General features: G+C 43.8%; 1 protein-coding gene across 2 annotated transcripts in view; it reads right to left on the reverse strand.

Moving 5' to 3' along the window:
- Positions 1-16408, reverse strand: part of LOC110490531 (membrane-associated guanylate kinase, WW and PDZ domain-containing protein 2) — a 39567-nt gene extending 23159 nt beyond the window's left edge. The window contains exon 1 of one of the 2 annotated variants that reach the window (XM_090200783.1): positions 15746-16408. In XM_090200783.1, coding sequence (XP_090056909.1) covers positions 15746-16046 — 301 coding nt within the window. In that variant the 5' untranslated portion in view covers positions 16047-16408. The remainder of the gene's footprint in view (positions 1-15745) is intronic. The other variant, XM_090200781.1, reaches the window with a different exon arrangement.
- Positions 16409-16983: the final 575 nt, after the last annotated feature.

The raw sequence follows: 16983 nt of genomic DNA on the forward strand, positions 1-16983 counted from the left end.
GCAGCTGTATTCAGGACAACGCTGGTATTGAACGCTGAAGCTGCACTTATGAAATGATAAGTAAATCCAATGGATCTTTTCAATATCCGCAGCAGCAGGGAGCGGGATGTGTCATTTGACAGAGGAGCCTTAAGTGACAAATAATGGTGGGGAGTCGACTCCAAATTAATAAATTCCTTGACTGCTTGCCCGTCAAATCCCGGTGTTGTCTCTCATTTCTGGGTGTCAAGCTTAGATTCCTCTAGGAATTGACTCCTCGATTTTAAGATTCTGTATTTTTGTAACAGAGGAAACTAGTTGCTGAAGGCTACTTCTGAGAACACAAACTCTCACATCTTTCACAGCAAAGAAAGTGAAAAGGAGAGAGAGGGGAGGGGCACAGCGAGGCATTGTCAGGCATGTCAGCCACCAGGCAGAACATTGCATCGGTAATCAAAAGATGTTTCGGCTGACGCAATGCTGTATCACGCAATTTCTTGGCTTACAATGTCTTGTGCAAGTTCACTAAAGTAGGGGCTATCAATGAGTAGGGTGAGCTTTTCTACATGCAACAGACTGAAGACCAAACACACACTAGTGTTTTTCATAGCGAAGAGAAAGAACAGGCGACCCAGCAAGGTTGAAAGTGGATCGGGGCAGGCAGACAGACAATCGGAACCGTGTGCAACGGCTATATCTTGGTAATCTGCCTTGTAAATTCACCAAAAGTATATTAAATTATATATGCATCAGCTTAATTAGGCCTAAATGTGCAATAAACCATATTGTGCCTATGGCTTATTTAATGAAACCCTGGCTGGAGAGCTACCTCCCTGTAGGTTTTTCGCTCCAACCCCAGTTGTAACTAACCTGATTCAGTTTATCAACCAGTTAATTATTGAATCGGATCGCTAGATTAGGGTTGGAATTAAAAGCTACAGGATGGTAGATCTCCACAAACAAGTTTAGAGAGCCCTGTCCTAGGCAAATATGGTTCAGCAGCTCAAAATCAGCAGGATGTGGGGCATTGTTATTAGGAAGGACGTGTACCATGAATAGCTAAATTTTGATCACACTTCAATTTAAATATTATGGGGACACCTATGCATTTGGCAGCCAAGCACAAGTTATTAGTGTAGCCTATTATCGTCTTAACATGACGTAGAAATATCTTCACGCTTAGGATGTGTATGGGTGTGTGTGCTTATGAATGTGTGTGTGAGGGAGGGTGAATATGAATATGTGTAGGAGGGTGGGAGAGAACGATTGTGTGGATGCATAGGGTAGATGTTGTGTGTGAATGAATTAGAATGGACGAGTAAGTTGATGTATGGATGGTTGTAAGTGTGTCAGAGGAAGGGGGGATGGGAAAAGAAGGGAGGTTGGGACAAGCTTGGCTTTCACTGGAAGGAGAGCGAGCTCAAGAATTTGTTTGAGAATGAATTGTTTGTTGCAGAAAGTTAAGTTTAACAGGCTAGAGTCTACTTCGTTTCATTTTATTTTTTGTTTTGCTTGTATTTACCAACAGCCTGTATAGGTCCGGAGAAATGCATAAGTTATTGTTACTTCTTTTTTTTACTCTGCCTTTAAATTGTTATCTCTGCGACACATAGAGGTTTCCACATTCAGAGGAAAATTGTTGCGTTTTGTGATTTGCATTTACTATGCTTTCTTCCGGGACAATGTGGACCAACCAGACTTCCGATTAAACAATAGTTTACTCACGGAGGACTATAGAGAAGAAGTGGCTACTCTTAGCAAACAGATTAAGAATTTACACAATCTACTGGGGAAAGCACCACCTACCTACTCATTCTCAACACCACAGGCTGGACGCCGTTCCGATGTGTTGAGAGTATCGCTGCCATCTCAACACTCATTGACGGAATGGGAAATGCCTTCCAGGGACACCTCCCCGAAGAAGTCTGGAGCAAGACCTTCGCTTCTGGTGGATTTAGTTGATGATACTTTCGCCATTTCTTCTGCCCAACCATGGAGGCATGTCACCCGCAGTAGATCAGCTGGCGAGAAGTGGCCTATGGCGAGTGGGGTTTCTTTGGCGTGACCCAAATACAGTTGTTGAACAGCTTCGCCCTCCTGGCTTCGGAGGTCCCAGCACCTATCCGGACTACTTCCCAAGGATTTTGATTCTCCTTTGGACTCAGATCACCGGATCTCGAGGGTGTCTGAAGCACTAGCTCCATCAGTGCAAAAACTGTCGAACCTCCTCTGCAATTTCAACAGGCGATAAAATCGGTGGTTCTCCTAAGCTTTATGGATGTCACGACTTCTGCCGAAGTTGGTCCCTCTCATGTTCGGGCGGCGTTCAAAGTCACCGACCTTCTAGCCATCGCTGATCCTCTATTCATTTTCCTTAGTTTTTTTCTTGTCTTCCATCACACCCGGTTCCAATCCCATCAATTACACGTTGTGAATTTAACCCTCTGTTCCCCCTCAAGTCCTTGTCGGTGATTGTTTATTGTAAGTGGTTGTGCACGTCTGTCCTGGTGTGCGTCGGGTTATGTACCCATTATTTGATTGTTCTGTATTCCAGTGTTTTTTTTTGTTATTGACTTCTCTGCTGCCAGTATGCACTGGAGGACAGAATCACCAACCTGTCTATGGTGTCAGCAGGAGCAGGTACCCCGGGTAGGTTGAGGAAAGCATCCGGGAGCACGCAGTAATGCTCCACCATCTTGGCACCGCCATGGACCTCATTGTTCAGACTATGGACCGCTGGGAGAGACAGGGAGTTCTTCCAGCGCCTCCACCAGCACAACCGGGGTCTCCTCTGAGCGCCCCTCTTCCTCCTGGTCCCAGTGGGATTCATCCTTCCCTGCCCCAGGAATACAACGGAAAGGCTGCGAACTGCCAGGGGTTCCTTCTTCAACTGGACTTATACCTGGCCACTGTCCATCCGGCTCCATTAGGCCGTGAGACGGTGTCCGCCCTCGTCTCGTGCCTCACCGGGAAAGCCATGGGATGGGCCAACGCTGTGTGGAGAGAGGGAGATGCGGCGTAGGACCAGTTTGAGGAGTTCACCCGCCATTTCACCCGCCCGAGGGTAGAGTGGCGGGTGAGCACCTCTTCCATCTGAGGCAGGAGACGAGGAGCACCTAGGAGTTCGCCCTGGACCGCTGTAGTCTGTGTGAGGACGTCCATCGGGACTTGGCCTGCAGAGACACCACCCTCACGTGCGACCAGTTGGTGGACTCGTCCATCCGGCTGGACAACCTGCTGGCTACCCGAGGACGTTCTGATCGGGGTCTGGTGGTTCCAACCTCCCGCTCCGATACCCATGGAGCTGGGACGGGCGGTGCACAGGGAGAGTGGAGGGGGTTCCAGCTTGTAAACCATCTGTGGCCGCAGAAGTCCCACTGCCGGTCGGTGCCGGGTTGGTTCCTCTGGGGGACGAGGCAGCAGGCAGGGCTAAGGTGAGCCGGCACTATTCTCACCCAGAGCCCTCTGTTGCAAATATGTTTGTGTATATCACTTTCCCCGAATTTTCCCGGCATTCCCAGCATAAGGCGCTCGTCGATTCAGGAGCGGCAGGGAATTGTATTGATAGAGCGTTAGGCTATAGTTTAGGGAATCCCCATTGTTACCGTGGCTGTGCCTTTCCCCGTTCACGCCTTTCCCCGTTCGACGATTAGGGTCAGGGTTGATTAGGGAGGTCACAGCTCCTTTGGGCATGGTGACGCAGGGGGGTCACAGGGAGAGAATTAGTCTCTTCCTTATGGACTCTCCTGCATTTCCCGTGGTGCTGGGCCTACCCTGGTTAGCTTGTCATAACCCCACTCTTTCTTGGTCACAGATGGCTCTCACGGGGTGGTTGCGAGAGTGCTCAGGTAGGTGCTCAGGTAGGTGTTTAGGGGTTTCCGTTGGTGCTACAGCGGTGGAGAGTCCAGACCAGGTCGCATTCCCCCTGAATATGCCGATTTGGCTCTCACCGTCTCTAAAAAGAAGGCAACTCAATTACCACCTCATCGAAGGGGCGATTGTGCAATAAATCTCCTGGTAGAAGCTGCACTTACCAGGAGTCACGTGTATCTCATCTCACAGGCGGAGACGGCGGCTATGGAAACATATGTCTCAAAATCCCTGCATCAGGGGTACATCCGGTCCTCCACTTCACCCGCCTCCTCAAGTTTCTTTTTTGTGAAGAAGAAGGAGGGAGGTCTGCGCCCGTGTATTGACTATCGGGGTCTGAATCAGAACACTATGAGGTATAGTTACCGCTACCGCTCATAGCCACAGTGATTGAGTCAATGCACGGGGCGCACTTCTTCACCAAACTAGATCTCAGGAGTGCTTACAACCAGGTGTGTATCCGGGAGGAAGACGAGTCGAAGACGGCTTTCAGTACCACCTCAGGGCACTATGAGTACCTCGTCATGCCGTACGGGTTGATGAATGCGCCATCAGTCTTCCAAGCCTTTGTAGACAATATTTTCAGGGACCTGCATGGGCAGGGTAGGGTGGTGTATATTGATGACATTTTGATATACTCCGCTACACGCGCCGAGCATGTGTCCCTGGTGCGCAGGGTGCTTGGTCGCCTGTTGGAGCCTGACCTGTACGTCAAGGCTGAGAAGTGCCTGTTCTTCCAACAGTCCATGTCCTTCCTAGGGTATTGCATTTCCACTTCAGGGGTGGAGATGGAGACTGACCGCATTTCAGGAGTGCGTAATTGGCCGACTCCCACCACGGTAAAGGATGTGCAGTGGTTCTTAGGGTTTGCCAACTACTACCGGAGGTTTATCCGGGGTTTTGGTCAGGTAGCGGCTCCCAGGTAGCGGCTCCCACCATCACTGGTGAAAGGGGGCCCGGTAACGCTTGCAGTGGTCACCTGAGGTGGACAGAGCCTTAAAACCTCTTGGAACTACCCATGCCTGAGATCCGGGAGAATTGTCATCAACTACACTAATTAGCATAGCGCAACGGTCAAAAAATATTACTAGAAAATATTCATATTCATAAAATCACAAGTGAAATATAGTGAAACACAGCTTAGCCTTTTGTTAATTACACTGTCATCTCAAATTTTGAAATTATGCTTTACAGCCAAAGCAAGACAAGTGTTTGTGTACGTTTATCGATAGCCTAGCATAGCATTATGCCCAGCTAGCAGCAGGAAGCTTGGTCACGAAAATCAGAAAAGCAATCAAATTAACCGGTTACCTTTGATGATCTTCGGATGTTTTCACTGACGAGACTCCCAGTTAGACAGCAAATGTTCCTTTTGTTCCATAAAGATGATTTTTATACCCAAAATTCCTCCGTTTGCTTGTCACGTTATGTTCGGAAATCCACCGGAAATAGCGGTCACGACAACGCCCCCCCAAAAATTCAAGTTATATCCATAATATCGACAGAAACATGCCAACTTAAAAGAAAATCTAACCTCAAGGTGTTTTTCAAATATCTATTCGATAATATATCAACCGGGACAATTGGCTTTTCAGTAGGAGCGAGAGGAAAAATGACTACCTCTGTCTTTTACGTAAGAATCACTCTGAGAGCCCTCAGCTGGCAACTGAGGCAATGTAGTCGTTTACGCTCATTCTTCAAAATAAAGGCCTGAAACTATGTCTAAAGGCTGTAGACACCTTAGGGAAGCCACAGAAAAAGAAATATGGTTGTTATCCCTTTCAATGGGCAATAGGGATGCATAGAAAGACAGGGGTTTCAAAATAAGAGTCACTTCCTGATTGGATTTTTCTCAGGATTTCGCCTGCAATATCAGTTCTGTTATACTCACGGACAATATTTTTACAGTTTTGGAAACTTTAGAGTGTTTTCTATCCTAAGCTGTCAATTATATGCATATTCTGGCATCTGGTCCTGGGAAATAGGCGGTTTACTTTGGGAACTTATTTTTCCAAAATTAAAAATAGTGCCGCCTAGTTTCAAGAGGTTAAATCACCTGAGGGCTCTGTTTATCTCGGCTCCCGTGCTGGCCCATCCGGATCCCTCTTTGGCGTTTATAGTGGAGGTGGACGCATCCGAGGCTGGAATAGGAGCTGTGCTCTCTCAGCACTCCGGTACGCCACCGAAGCTCCGCCCCTGTGCCTTCTTCTCGAAGAAGCTCAGCCCGGTGGAGCGAAACTATGATGTGGGGGACCGGGAGCTGTTGGCTGTCGCCAAGGCCTTGAAGGTGTGCAGACATTGGCTTGAGGGGGCTAGACACCCTTTTCTCATCTGGACTGACCACCACAATCTGGAGTACATCCGAGCGAGGAGACTGAACCCTCGCCAGGCAAGGTGGGCCATGTTTTTTTTCACCCGTTTTGTGTTTTCCCTTTCCTATAGACCAGGCTCCCAGAATGTTAAGGCAGACGCATTGTCCCGGCTGTATGACACAGAGGTGCGGCCCATGGATCCCACTCCGCTGGACACGGACATTGAGCAGGCGTTACGTGCAGAGCGCGCTTCCGTCCAGACGCTGGGCGTCTTTACGTCCCGTCTGCTGCTCGTGACCGGTTGATCTATTGGGCCCACATGTCACCCTCCTCTGGTCATCTTGGAATCGGTCGGACAGTGCTCTGTTTAAGCGGTATGTACCCGTGGCCTACCTTGGCTAAGGACGTGAGGGTTTATTTTTCCTCCTGTCCTTGTCGGTGATTGTTTATTGTAAGTGCTTGTGCACGTCTGTGCTGGTGTGCATCGGGTTATGTACCCATTATTTGATTGTTGTGTTTTTTTTTTAAATGTAACTGCGCCATTTGGAAACACAGTTTTTGCTCTCCTGCGTCTGACTTCTCTGCCGCCAGTACACACCCCTCACAATGGAATTGTTTTAAGTTCAAATTAAAGTTCATACCAATAATAATTTTGCTATTTGATTTTGAATTTTAAAACCCCTTGATGAAAAGTAATGATGAACTGTCATTTCTATTTGCTTATTTGAGCACATAATATGGACTTGGTTTTTTACCAAATAGAGCTATCTTCTATATACCACTCCGGCCTTGTCACAACACAACTGAGTGGCTCAAATACATTAAGAAGGAAAGAAATGCTACAAATTAACTTTTAACAAGGCACACCTGTTAATTGAAATACATTCCAGGTGACTACCACATAAAGCTGGTTGAGAGAATGCCAAGAGTGTGCAAAGCTTTCATCAAGGCAAAGGATATCTACTTTGAAGAATCTAAAATGTTAAATATATTTTTGTTTAACACCTCTATGGTTACTACATGATTCTACATGTGTTATTTCCTAGTTTTGATGTCTTCACTATTATTTGACAACGTGGAAAATTGTAAAAATAAAGAAAAACCCTTGAATGAGTTGGTGTCCAAACTTTTCAAATGGTACTGTATAAAAAAATATTTTTTGAGAAAAATATCCTCAAATACCATTTGCCAACTCCTTGTGTCAGAGAGCACATAAATTAGAGCAGAGCCTACACACACACACACATTCACTACTTTCCCCCATTCAAGTCTTCTCTCTTTCTTCCCCTCATCTCCTTCCTGTTTATGGCTTTATGCCCCTCTTTCTCTCTCTGCCCAACCCCCCCCCCCCCACCCCCCAACACACACTCTCTGACCCATCTATTTCTGCCCCTCTCCCTCTGCAGAAATATAATTCCTGTTTGTGAGTCCTCATCTGAATGGAGAAATGCAGCTGAAGCACAAAATGTGTTTGATGCTGAGCAGAAATGTCGCACTAAGGTATTTTCGGTGAAGGACAATTATAGTTACACGCCCCTGATCAGTATTTTTTTTTCTCCAATAGAGCGTTGACTTTCAACATAAAATACAACCCCTGTCAATACACAACTGGACTCACCTGCTCCCGCTTTCGCCCGTTGTGCTATTTACAAACAAACACGTGACTGGCTCAAATGTTCTGGAGAACTACATAATGTAAAATAATTTGATAGTTGAAATGAAGAACGCAATCTGCTTTATCTCTGTATTGCACATGTTGACTGCAGGTATTTACTTAAAACGTAGCTATAAATATAACATTTTATTGAAAAACTTCAAGAAAATTGTTTCAACGGTATTGAAAAACCACCCCATGACTATTTCCAAATACCCCGGTATACGGTATGTAAGTTAAACTGCCCAAGCCTAGGCAGATGTCTGTCTGAGCCTCTCCTCTGTCATTATGTGGAGGTCAGGCCAAGGACAGAGGTTGACTTCAAAGCAATGCTCAACAGCAACGCTGGATGTACTAGCGGCACACAACATGAGCGCTACACTCCCTCTGGGAGCAAGCCTTTGTGTGTGTGTGTGTGTGTGTGTGTGTGTTGGTCCTGCCAATGGAGTACTAGAAGCCACATTTATTTATGTCTCACAACCACAGCACCATCCACACAACTACACACACACACAGTTCTGGCATCACCCTCCATTAAGCCTTCAGTCTCATTGAAGTGAGTTATAGAAAGAGCACTCTGCTATCTGTGCGTGCATGCGTGTAGCCTCGTACTAGCTGAGCGAGTGGATTCTTTCTAGATGATTTCTCAGTGAGCCTTGAGTGTGTGTCAGACCACCTTCATAACAGGGCTTCACTCTATCTCTATGGCAGGAGGATTACAATGGTACTGCACAGTGGGAGACCAGAGAGGAGGAACAGAGGCTAGGGCTGTGGTAACTGTATTACCGCCACACCACATCATGAGTCATGACCGGAATAAAATTCCATGTGACCGTTGGGTCACGTTAATCTCCTTTAATGCACTCTGGACATGCGTTAGTGGTATATTAAAGCTTATGGATAGCACAGGCCTATATATGAGCCCCCACCCACCCAAAAAACAGAATTAAAACATTAATTGTGCCGTTATGCAGGGGTGGGCAACTCCAGTCCTTGAGAGCCTGATTGGTGTCACTTTTTCTCCATCCCTAGCAAACACAGCTGATTAATAAAATTGCATTCCAATCTGAAGATCATGATTAAGTGATTATTGGAGTCAGGTGTGTTAGCTGGTACTGGGGAAAAACTATGACACCAAATCAGGCCCTCCAGTCAAGGACTGGAATTGCCCACCCCTGCACGGTTATACAATACATAGCCTATTACGCATGGTAGAAAAACATTTAAAAAAACCTGATTTAAGATCTTTGGTACATAATTGGTCTAGCCTATATAGCAAAATTGAACAAATTCTAGTAATCACCTCTGAGTGTTGACTATTATTATGCATACCGGATGGACTGGTTACCTTATTCTATGCTCCAAACTTCATATCCACGAGTCTGGGAGAGAATGTATAGGCCTAGGCGATGCTTCATTGATGGTTCATTGACTGTGCAGGGTGGGCGTCTAACAGAGTAAGCCTACAATTATAGGGAATTTGGTTTTGAATTGCCTATATTTTCATAATTAATAGGCTGATACATTACCTTTAGCTTCAGAGTATGTCACCCCTGTGCATTTCCATCTCCTCCCCTATTTCCTTAATTCCTTCCGCGAGCACGCACAGGGGCTGTCAACATTTTAATTAAATATGTTTTGTTGTGGAAACATGTTACCATCAATGTTTCCAAACAGAGTTCACTTGGTTTCCCAAATGAAGTGCTGGGTAGCTGCAGAAACAGGGTTGGAAAGGCCATGGCATACAGAGTTCGGGCAGAATATCACCTGGAGCAAGAGGCTGCATGTTCCTCAAACAATGGTTGATGTGTGGAGTGAAATATCTGGAGTAGCCTACCGGGGATGAGTGAAAATGTGGAAAAGCCTATGGCATGGCGCATAGCCAGATAGCAACGTCATGACAATGTTGTCGTTAATGTGATGACATACTATTTATCGAATAATAACTATGTTCATTATTACGCGACTAAATTAATCATGTAACAACTAACTCAGTAACACTTATTTTCCACCATAATTTGCAAATAAATTCATTAAAAATCCTACAATGTGATTTTCTGGATTGTGTGTACCTATGATGAAAATTACAGGCCTCTCTCATATTTTTAAGTGGGAGAACTTGCACAATTGGTGGCTGACTAAATACTTTTTTGCCCCACTGTGCACATTATGAAAACTCTTCAAGTTACAATGTTTTTGTTATAACGTCTTTATCTAACTTTATGACATCACAAAATCGACATTTATTTTCATATTCCATCTATCATTGCTACCACCATTTTGGCTGATAAAATATAATGTCCCAAAGTCAATTTATTTGATGTTTTGTAGTTTTGGGCTGTAATCTCTTCCTTGGGCACACAGACATTCCAGTCTCTCACACTAGAGACCACGGCTGCTGTCTTATAATTTATGATGGGCGTGAGGTCATAACCCCCACCCCTCCCCCATCAATCCCTCTATTCCTCTCCCCTTCTGTGGGAGGGAGAGATACCTCTAGAACTGTGATCCACTGTAACCTGATCCTCACAGGCCGGTCATGACAACATACAGTAGGCCAATTCATATTCTGTGTTTCTGAAATACATTTTCTCCATATCATAATGCTTCTTTAAACCTGCCTAAAATAAATAATGGATTTATTGTGATTGTGTATATTAAATTGATTTATTAGACATCTTGAAATGTAGATGTTCTAAAGGCGCTCATCAATGGCTTGTATGTGCGGAGACCTGGAGATGCTAAACATGTTATGCATCTCACATCCATGAAGGGTTCTGTGTCCTCCTCTATGCCACAACAAATTAATTCAGCCAGTGGCCACATTACGCAAAAATTGTCATAATTGATGCATGTAATCACCATTTTATGATTACATGCATTTTTAAAATAACTTCTAAGCCTATTTACAGTTATATTGGGCTGGATGCTGATTGGGTCAATTTGCTGAATGATCCAAGAAATGATAGTCAAAACTTCTATTTGGGCTAATTCTTGAATCGTTGGTAAATGTACAACTTTTCTCTTTCTTATCTGAGAAAAATATTTTGAATGTAAACCAATCAGGTTTTACACATAAGCACCACACTATTACAGTAACCACTTAGTTGTTAATGAGCTTATTGATGAGCTTTAGCCACTAAAATGAGATGTGATTGACCGGCTCGATCGGTCTCATGTAGCAAAATTTTAAATGGTTTATTTTACATTAGATGAAAGTAAAGACTCAGAGCTAGAAAATGGTATATCATACACTACAGTTGAGGAACAGTGGGAAAGTAATTTTGCTCTGAAAGTTGATACACTTGTAACCTCACTTTTGAGAATTTTTTTTGTCTACAACCATTCAGCATTGTTCACACCCTCTTAAGCTTTAAGGATTCACATGTGAGGCCATGAACTAAACAACCAAAGATATCAAGACTAAACACTGGTTTATACTACAGGTGTGTTCGTAAATTTAATCTGGAGTGCCAGAGCGTGCTCTATGCATTCATAAACTGAGAATGTTGTCAGATTGTCCATTCGTAAATTCAGAGCCTTTCACTCGAAGCGTTCAGAGCATACACTGGGTGCTCTGGCCGAGGAGTAGCATTCTGGCCTTAACAACAGCAGTCAAGCACCCAAGCTAACTGGCTAACGTTGGCTAGCTTGCTAGCTACTTCCAGACACAAATGAGAGAACAGCTCACTGACCATTTTACACACGCTAGCAGAGCTGGTTAGGCTATGTTATTTTATCCAGAGCATTGGTGACTGCAACTGTGCTGCTGGCAACAATTTAGAGAGTGCTCTGAAATCGGAGTAGATAGCCAGAGTGAATTTACCAGCTACGTCTATCGACAGTTGTAGCAGTGACATAATAAACATTCTATTGAAATAGTTACTTGCACAGTGAAGTCTTTTGTTCAGACATTTAGCTAGCTAGGTAAACAATAAACCATAATCACAACTCATAACATTACTACCCTGCATGTATCTGCAGGTAGCTAACCAACCAGGTTCAATGTTAGCTAGCTGTCTCTGAGATATGAATAATATTACTACATACACGTAACATTAGCTAGCTAGCTAACAGTACACTTTAACTTGAAATGAAAATGACTTTCTGCCAAAAATTGGAACGTGTAATATCTGAAAATGGACGCTTCTCCCTCCCTGTCACGGATGCCATGGTTGCCCTTAGTTTGAAGATGTAATCCAGAGACAGGTGTTTTATACAACAGCCTTCTGTGTGTTCTCTTTTCGACTTCGTCTGCATATTCACAATCAAATGGCAGAATTTTCTCCATCTTAGCCTGATATAATTCCACTGATATCAAAATGCGGTCCACCAGAAAGTGGAGAGCAACACTTATGCAGTTTTACTACTTCATATCTTTCAAAAAAGCCACGTTAGAAAGGATTACCTACACATACTGCTCATGTTATAAACAGCAGCCTGCCTGATGGCAGACCAATCCAAACCATCTCTCGGCATGTCCAGCCCACTCATTATCTCAATCAATCTAGGCTAGCAGAAAGGTTGCTCACTTTGTCCTTGGATAAACCAACTGGGCACCTAATTTAACAATTGTATTCATGTTTACAGACAGCATACACGTTTGTTATTAAGGCACATGAAAGTTCACATGTTCCAGAAGGCATTTATGCCAAAAAACGCATAGACTTTTTTAAATAAATAAAAATAGGTTTACGTTTAAATGGCTCTGCTGTCAAGAAGTGACACACGACATATGCCTACTTTCCCGAAAGGAGTGATAATTCCATTTTTAGCTCAATTTATAAAAACCTGTTTTTGCTTTGTCATTATGGGGTATTGTGTGTAGACTGATGAAGGAATAAAACAATTGAATCTATTTTTGAATAACGCTGTAACCTAACAAAAAATGGAAAAAGTCAAGGGGTCTGGATGCTTTTTGAAGGCACTGTATATGCTATTGCCCCGACTGTTGATCTGGCTGTGTTAAAACTACAGTCAGATTTTATCGCTGTGCAGGGCTGTAGGCATAGTGTTACCATGCTCTATGTGCCAGGATTTCGAGCCTTGGGACAAGGTTACTAGCTACATTAATTTATTCACAGTGTGAGTGAGTAGTGAGTCTCAGCCTAGTCTGACTCGACATGCCACCGCCAGGTAAAAGAAAGGGACCAGGTATCCGCATTGTCTTTGGGCATCAACCTAAAAGAAAAGTTAGCAGCATGACCATCCCCCCTCAGAATTTCTGTCCCACTGAGCTGGAACTTCTGTCTCACTGAGCAGTGCACACTGTGAACTCAGTGGAAGACAGAAGTTCAGAGGGGGATGGAAACTGTTTGGTCATGTCATTTACAATCTTGAAAGATTCATGTGGCGTAGCAGTCTAAGTTACTGCATCTCAGTGCTAGAGGCGTCACTACAGACCTTAATTTGATTCCAGGCTGTATGGGTCTTAACTGACTTGCCTGGTTAAATAAAAAAATGTAGTCCTAGTTAAATGTGATTGCTGAACTCACAGTAAATGTGTCCTGTAAAGTAAACTTCATTGTTCACTGTCTCTGTCTGGGTCACTGTATATATCCATGTCTGCTGTGATCGGGAGCAAGTGACAGTGAAGAGAATGATGTCAGTGCAAGCAGGGGCAGCAGCAGTGTTGATCTACAGGTGACTGAGATTATTTATCCCCTAAAGTGAAAATAAACTGTCACAAAACTGTGTGGTCCCTGTGAAGGTATATCTTGAAAATATTCACTTACCTTTGATGATCTTCATCAGAATGCACTCCCATGAATCCCAGTTCCACAATAAATGTTAGTTTTGTTCGATAAAGTCCATAATTTATGTCCAAATACCTCCTTTTTGATCGTGCATTTAGTACAATAATCCAAATGCGCAGGCACTAGGTCCAGACAAAGTCAAAAAAGTTATACTACAGTTTGTAGAAACATGTCAAACGATGTATATAATCAATCTTTAGGATGTTTTTATCATAAATCTTCAATAATGTTTCAACCAGAGAATTCCTTTGTCTTTAGAAATGAAAGGGAACAAAGCTAACTCTCACGGGCGCGCGCCTGACTGAGCACATGGCCTTCTGACAGACCCATGACTCAATCAGCTCTCATTCTCTCCCACTTCACAGTTGAAGCCGGAAACAAGGTTCGAAAGACTGTCGACATCTAGTGGAAGCCTTCGGAAGTGCAATATGACCCCACAGACACTGTATATTGGATAGGCTAAAACTTGAAAACCTACAACCCTCAGATTTCCCACTTCCTGGTTGGATTTTTTCTCAGGTTTTTGCCTGCCATGTGAGTTCTGTTATACTCACAGACATCAATCAAACAGTTTTAGAAGCTTCGGAGTGTTTTCTTTCCAATTCTACTACTAATATGCATATCCTAGCATCTGGGCCTGAGTAGCAGGCAGTTTACTCTGGGCACACTTTTCATCCGGACGTGAAAATGCTGCCCCCTCTTCCAAAGAAGTTAATTATCTAAAAAAAAAAACACAAAACTGTGGTCCCTGTCAATGTGTATATTTTACTGATGTTGAAGATGGAAACAAATAATGTCTGCCTCCGTCAAATTCAACCAGCCAAGTTTAGTGCAGTCTCTGTCAGCCATCTTCAGAGTCCAGCTACTGTCTGCCTCCTAGAGATATCCAGTCTCTGTCAGCCACCCCCAGAGCCCAGCCACTGCCTGCCTTCTTCCAAGTTTAGTCCAGTCCAGGCTCTGTCAGCCATCTTCAGAGTCCAGCTGTCTGTCTTCTAGAAAACTCCAGTCCAGTCTCTGTCAGCTGCATTCAGAGCCCAGAAAATGTCTGCCGCCATCAAAGTCCAGAACAGTAAACCACATTCAGAGCCCAGCCACTGTCTGCCTCCTAGAAAGGTCAAGTCCAGGCTCTGTCAGACACCTTCAGACTACATCAACCCTCAAGCTTCAGTAATAGTACATTAAATATTACTCCTGGACTTATTTACAGCTTCAATGGAGACACTCCTCTGGCACACACACACTAATGTTCTAATTTCATATTAAGGCAATGTACAGTGTTTTACGATGTGCAAATTGTTAAAGTACAAAAAGCATGTATATACAATGGTCTCGCTCTCTCCTTAGTTAAACTCAGACCACCCTGAACCCTAAGTGAAATATCTTGAAGCCACTTTAACTATTGTCTTAAATGACATCAGTTTGTTAGACTGAATATCAAAACTCTAAATAAACTGGAAGGTATATTTTAGCTCAGCCCCTCAAGTGTATGTTTTCCACCTGCAATCTATGTAAACTACAAAACTTGATACTCAAATGTATGATAATTTTAGTCAATTATATCCTATATACATATTCATGTCCATCATTATACTCAGTCTTCATCTTTTCTGTCTTCTTAATATTTGCCTTGAAATACTTTCATTGACGGTGACTTATCCTTCCACTTATAGTGTTTTTATACCATAAAGTCATGTCAAACTGTAGAATTGCAGGAACTATTTTATATGTAAATATTTTTGTGCATCATTATAATAAAACGGAGTCTTCATCTATGTCTTCTTAATATGAATAGATATGCATCTGTATCATTATAATACAACTCAGTCTTCATATTTTGTCTTCTTAATATTTGCCTAGAAATGCCTTAATTAATGATGGTGACAACATATCCTTCCACTTATAATGTGTTTTCAAATATCCCTCCATATGCCACTCAAAATACCCCTCCCCAATATCTACACCACGATTTCATCCTTGCAGTTTTGAGTGACATAGTTTACAATAGCCCCACCCATTGATGACATAGAGATAGGTTATTTCTGATGAGCAGACAGACATAAAATAGGCTACAACCAGACAGGCAGGTCCTTATATATTGAAGGTGGCGGCGGCACACTCACACTTGTTCAATGTTTAGCTTTTGCGCCTTTAGCCCACTGTCTGGCATACCTCACCTTGTTTGACACACTTGAAGCGGACCGGGTCTTTGCAGTGTTTGATGATGGCCAGAACATCTCGGGTGGTGAGCCCAGCCACCGCTGTGTTGTTGACCTCCAGCAGCAACTCACTCTGAGCCAGCTTTCCGCTCTGGACAGCCGCTTTGCCTTGTTTCACCTCGCCGAAGTAGGGGAACTGCCCAATCTCCGCGCCCCCCTTCAGCTCGAAGCCAAATTCCCCTTCTTTGCTCCTGATGACAACCGCTTCGTGGACTTTGTTGGTCCAGTGATTTTTCTTCTTCAGGCTATTGGACATCATTGAGCTAGTATTATCAATCCGGGGTGCCTATCCGATAGTCTATGTCTCATCCCTGCCTGTGTGTGTCGTGCAGGTCTCGGCTCTCACCAGCTCAGAGCGCCACCGGTAGCTCCATCACCAACACATGCCAGGCATAGTATCCGTCTAGCATGCAGCGTATTAGGGTAGAGGTCTGCAGTACAGTTGGGTGGAGAACTACGCTGTCACACACACACAGGCAAGACACAGGAGATAGGCTACTAGTGGGTGACCCGGATGTGAAGTCTGGAGGAGGGGAGATTAATGCTTCCAATTCAGGTTCGTAGAGGAGGGATGGAAAGTAAAAATGAAAGGATGCGGTAGTCTGCACCACCAGATCGCTCAGAGCGCATAGACCAGCTGAGACTGATCACACACAAATTTAAAGCGAAAGCATCACTTATAAATGGCATCAAATTGTTTATTTTGTTTGCCCCCCACTGCAAGCTTTTTCCATGTATTATTATGCTATTGCAGTAGTCTAAGAGCAAAACAAGCATTGAATGTCAGTTGTCTGACTTGCCTCCAATAGGCAGAATACATACACACTCAGACACACAGGCACAGAGACTTAATGGTCTGTGTTTAGTCAAGTAGAAGGGAGTGTATCTCTGCTGTTCACATACACTACTACAACTACTACTGCCTTTATACTACTACTACTAGTGCTGCTACAACAACAACAGCAACAACAGCTGCTGCTGCTATACTACTGCTACTTATACTAGCCTACTACAACTACTACAACCATAGTAATAAACCCACGGGGCACAGACGTCAATTCAACGTCTATTCCACATTGGTTCAAAGTCATTTAAATGACATGGAAACCATGTGTGCCCAGTGGGAATGCTCTCTTATAATACTTATAGTAAATGTACTTGTAATAGGATATTTTAAGATTTCTGTAATAGCACTG

Source organism: Oncorhynchus mykiss, chromosome 2 (genome assembly GCF_057628025.1).
Source record: "Oncorhynchus mykiss isolate SJ-2025 chromosome 2, ASM5762802v1, whole genome shotgun sequence".
In the NCBI taxonomy this organism is placed as follows: domain Eukaryota; kingdom Metazoa; phylum Chordata; class Actinopteri; order Salmoniformes; family Salmonidae; genus Oncorhynchus; species Oncorhynchus mykiss.